Genomic DNA, 2,500 nt, shown 5'->3' with positions numbered 1-2,500 from the left:
CCTCCTTGCATCCTGTGGTTGCAATGTCCGAAGGATGTCCCCAACCTTCTCGATGTCTTCTTCCTTGACGTCCCTGACATAGACACGGACATGTGGATCCTTTTCCAAGGGATGGGGCGACTGACGCTGCTGACGTCGTTGACACTGAAGTGAATATCTGAAAGAGAAAGAAGAAGAAGAAGAAGAAGAAGAAGAAGAAGAAGAAGAAGAAGAAGAAGAGGAAGAAGAAGAAGAAGAAGAAGAAGAACGTTGAGAAAAATGATAATCATAACTGAACATTTTCTCTGTGTTTCTTTCTTGAGATTCTAAAGGAAAAGATCAAATGGGAGTAATAATAATAATAATAATAATAATAATAATAATAATAATAATGATAATAATAATAATAATAATAATAATAATAATAACTGCAACAACGAATTTAGAGGCAAAAGAACTAAACACATTAGAGCAATGTCTGCCAGTGTGTCTGGGAGGTTGCGTTAATGTGTGTGCGTTTGTGTGTGCGTGTGAAGGTCAATGTGTGTGCGTTTGTGTGTGTGTGCGGGAGTCAATGTGTGTGTGTGTGCATGCGACCATTGTAGTCGCTCGCATAAGGAATGTTATCAGTCTCCTCATGAAACCCTCACATTATGCACTAAGTAAATCACCTCAGCCAATAACAACTCGGCTTCATTTTATTTTCCAATATTATTGGCCGAACTTTTTTCACTTTCCTTTTGCTGATTGGTTCTCCCGTTCGGATAACTCCGCCCACTTCCTTGTAAAGAACCAATCAGCGCAGGAAGGAGGCGGAGTCAGGAGAAGTGTTTGACTATGACTAGTGCCGATATCAGTTTCCTATTCATTACAATCATGATCATTATTAATGAAATCAAGGCCATAGAAATGAGACATTTCCTTCTAATGATAACAACGATATTAACAGACTGAATGACAGGATGAGGATGAGGGAAAGGAGGCCAGGTATTGTAATGTCCTTCAAAGGAAAGGAACAGAGAAAATAATATTATTATTACTTACCTAAATAACTAATCTGTTTTGTCTTTTCCAAAGATTGACAGAAGGCGTCGAGGCTGGGATGGTCCTTGAACATAACAGAGAGCCATCCAATATTTGTAGGGATTTGGAACGTTGGGTCCCAGATGCCATAGTATTCCCAACAACTGTTCCAAAGAGAAGAAAAGAAAAGAAAGAAATAGTTATTGGATTTGATTGGGAATTTTATTATCAAGTTGATGATGATGATGATGATGATGATGATGATGATGATGACGAAAACGAAAAGTAAAAAAGAGTAATTTCGTAAAATATGGAAATTAATATTACCGAAAAATGAGAAAGTAAAATCTGGACTTTTTGATGTTTAGCCGACTTATTATGAGTCTAATTGTGACAATGATGATAATGATGATACTGACAATATAAAATATATTGTTTACAAGACTCAAGTTGATTGTTATACTAAGTGTTATGAGTTCTCTCTCTCTCTCTCTCTCTCTCTCTCTCTCTCTCTCTCTCTCTCTCTCTCTCTGACTTTATTAGTAGGCCTATATGTGTGTGCATGTGCATATGTTTGTATGTATGATCGTGTATCATTGTATTGTTATACAGATATTTGATTATTATATGTATCTTTATAATGTTCAAAATAACTGTCAAATAATAATAACTTACTCATTGGTGAGTAGATTCTTGATTGACTCTCTCTCTTCTACGGTCGGCTCTGAATCTCCTTTGTAATGCTTCATTAGCTGTATTGTTGATGGGTTGATGAGATGCCGGCAAAGTTGCCTTTGTAGTTCAACTAACCCATCAGTGTCATTAAGGATTATTTTGATTTTGATTTCCTCTCTGTTTGGGAGAGGGGGATCTGTGGCTCTAAGGAGGGCAATGTACGCATCAATTGTATGATCTTCAATTCTGGTGTCCTCATCAAACAACTCGAACCTCTGTGCTATCCATCTCGAAGAAAAATGATCACATTTGATATTCTTCAAGACTCTTAGCACAGAGTCTTTGTCGTTCACTCCCGACCTTACTAGGAGTTCCACTGCCTCAATCTTGGCATCTTCTGACACCTTCATCTCGTCCTCGTCACCCATATGCAATAGGCTGATCATCTGTATCAGCATATTTTGATATTTGTGAAGGTTTTTAGGGAGACTCCCTCCAAGAAGCATTTCAAAGATCTTTGTAGGTGTGGCTGTGTTTACAGATTGGCCCCAGCATTGGTTTGTCAATTTCATAGGGAAAGATAGAGCTGCCATGAATTCCATCATCCCTTTATGTGGGAAACTGTGATGAAAGGAGCCCTGAGAAGTGGTCACTTTCTTCAGGAAGGCGCCAGTTAGCTCTTCGGCTGGCAATTTCAAATGATAACAGAACTTGGACAAATATTTGATGGTGGATTCTGGAATATTGATTTCATCTTTTTGTAATGCTCTGAATGATTCAAGACATAGTTTTTCAATAAACTGCTCCGTTTTTTGAAGCAGTT

At 37.9% G+C, this 2,500-nt stretch overlaps 1 protein-coding gene across 1 annotated transcript in view; it reads right to left on the bottom strand.

The window, feature by feature from the left end:
* Positions 1-2,500, bottom strand: part of LOC137633768 (uncharacterized) — a 48,398-nt gene that overhangs the window by 44,718 nt on the left and 1,180 nt on the right. Inside the window, exon 2 of the mRNA XM_068366014.1 lies at positions 1,678-2,500. This exon is cut by the window's right edge and continues 540 nt beyond it. Coding sequence (XP_068222115.1) covers positions 1,678-2,500 — 823 coding nt within the window. The remainder of the gene's footprint in view (positions 1-1,677) is intronic.

The sequence above is a fragment of the Palaemon carinicauda genome, chromosome 43 (assembly GCF_036898095.1).
Source record: "Palaemon carinicauda isolate YSFRI2023 chromosome 43, ASM3689809v2, whole genome shotgun sequence".
In the NCBI taxonomy this organism is placed as follows: Eukaryota; Metazoa; Arthropoda; class Malacostraca; order Decapoda; family Palaemonidae; genus Palaemon; species Palaemon carinicauda.
This window is presented reverse-complemented; position numbering and strand designations above follow the sequence as displayed.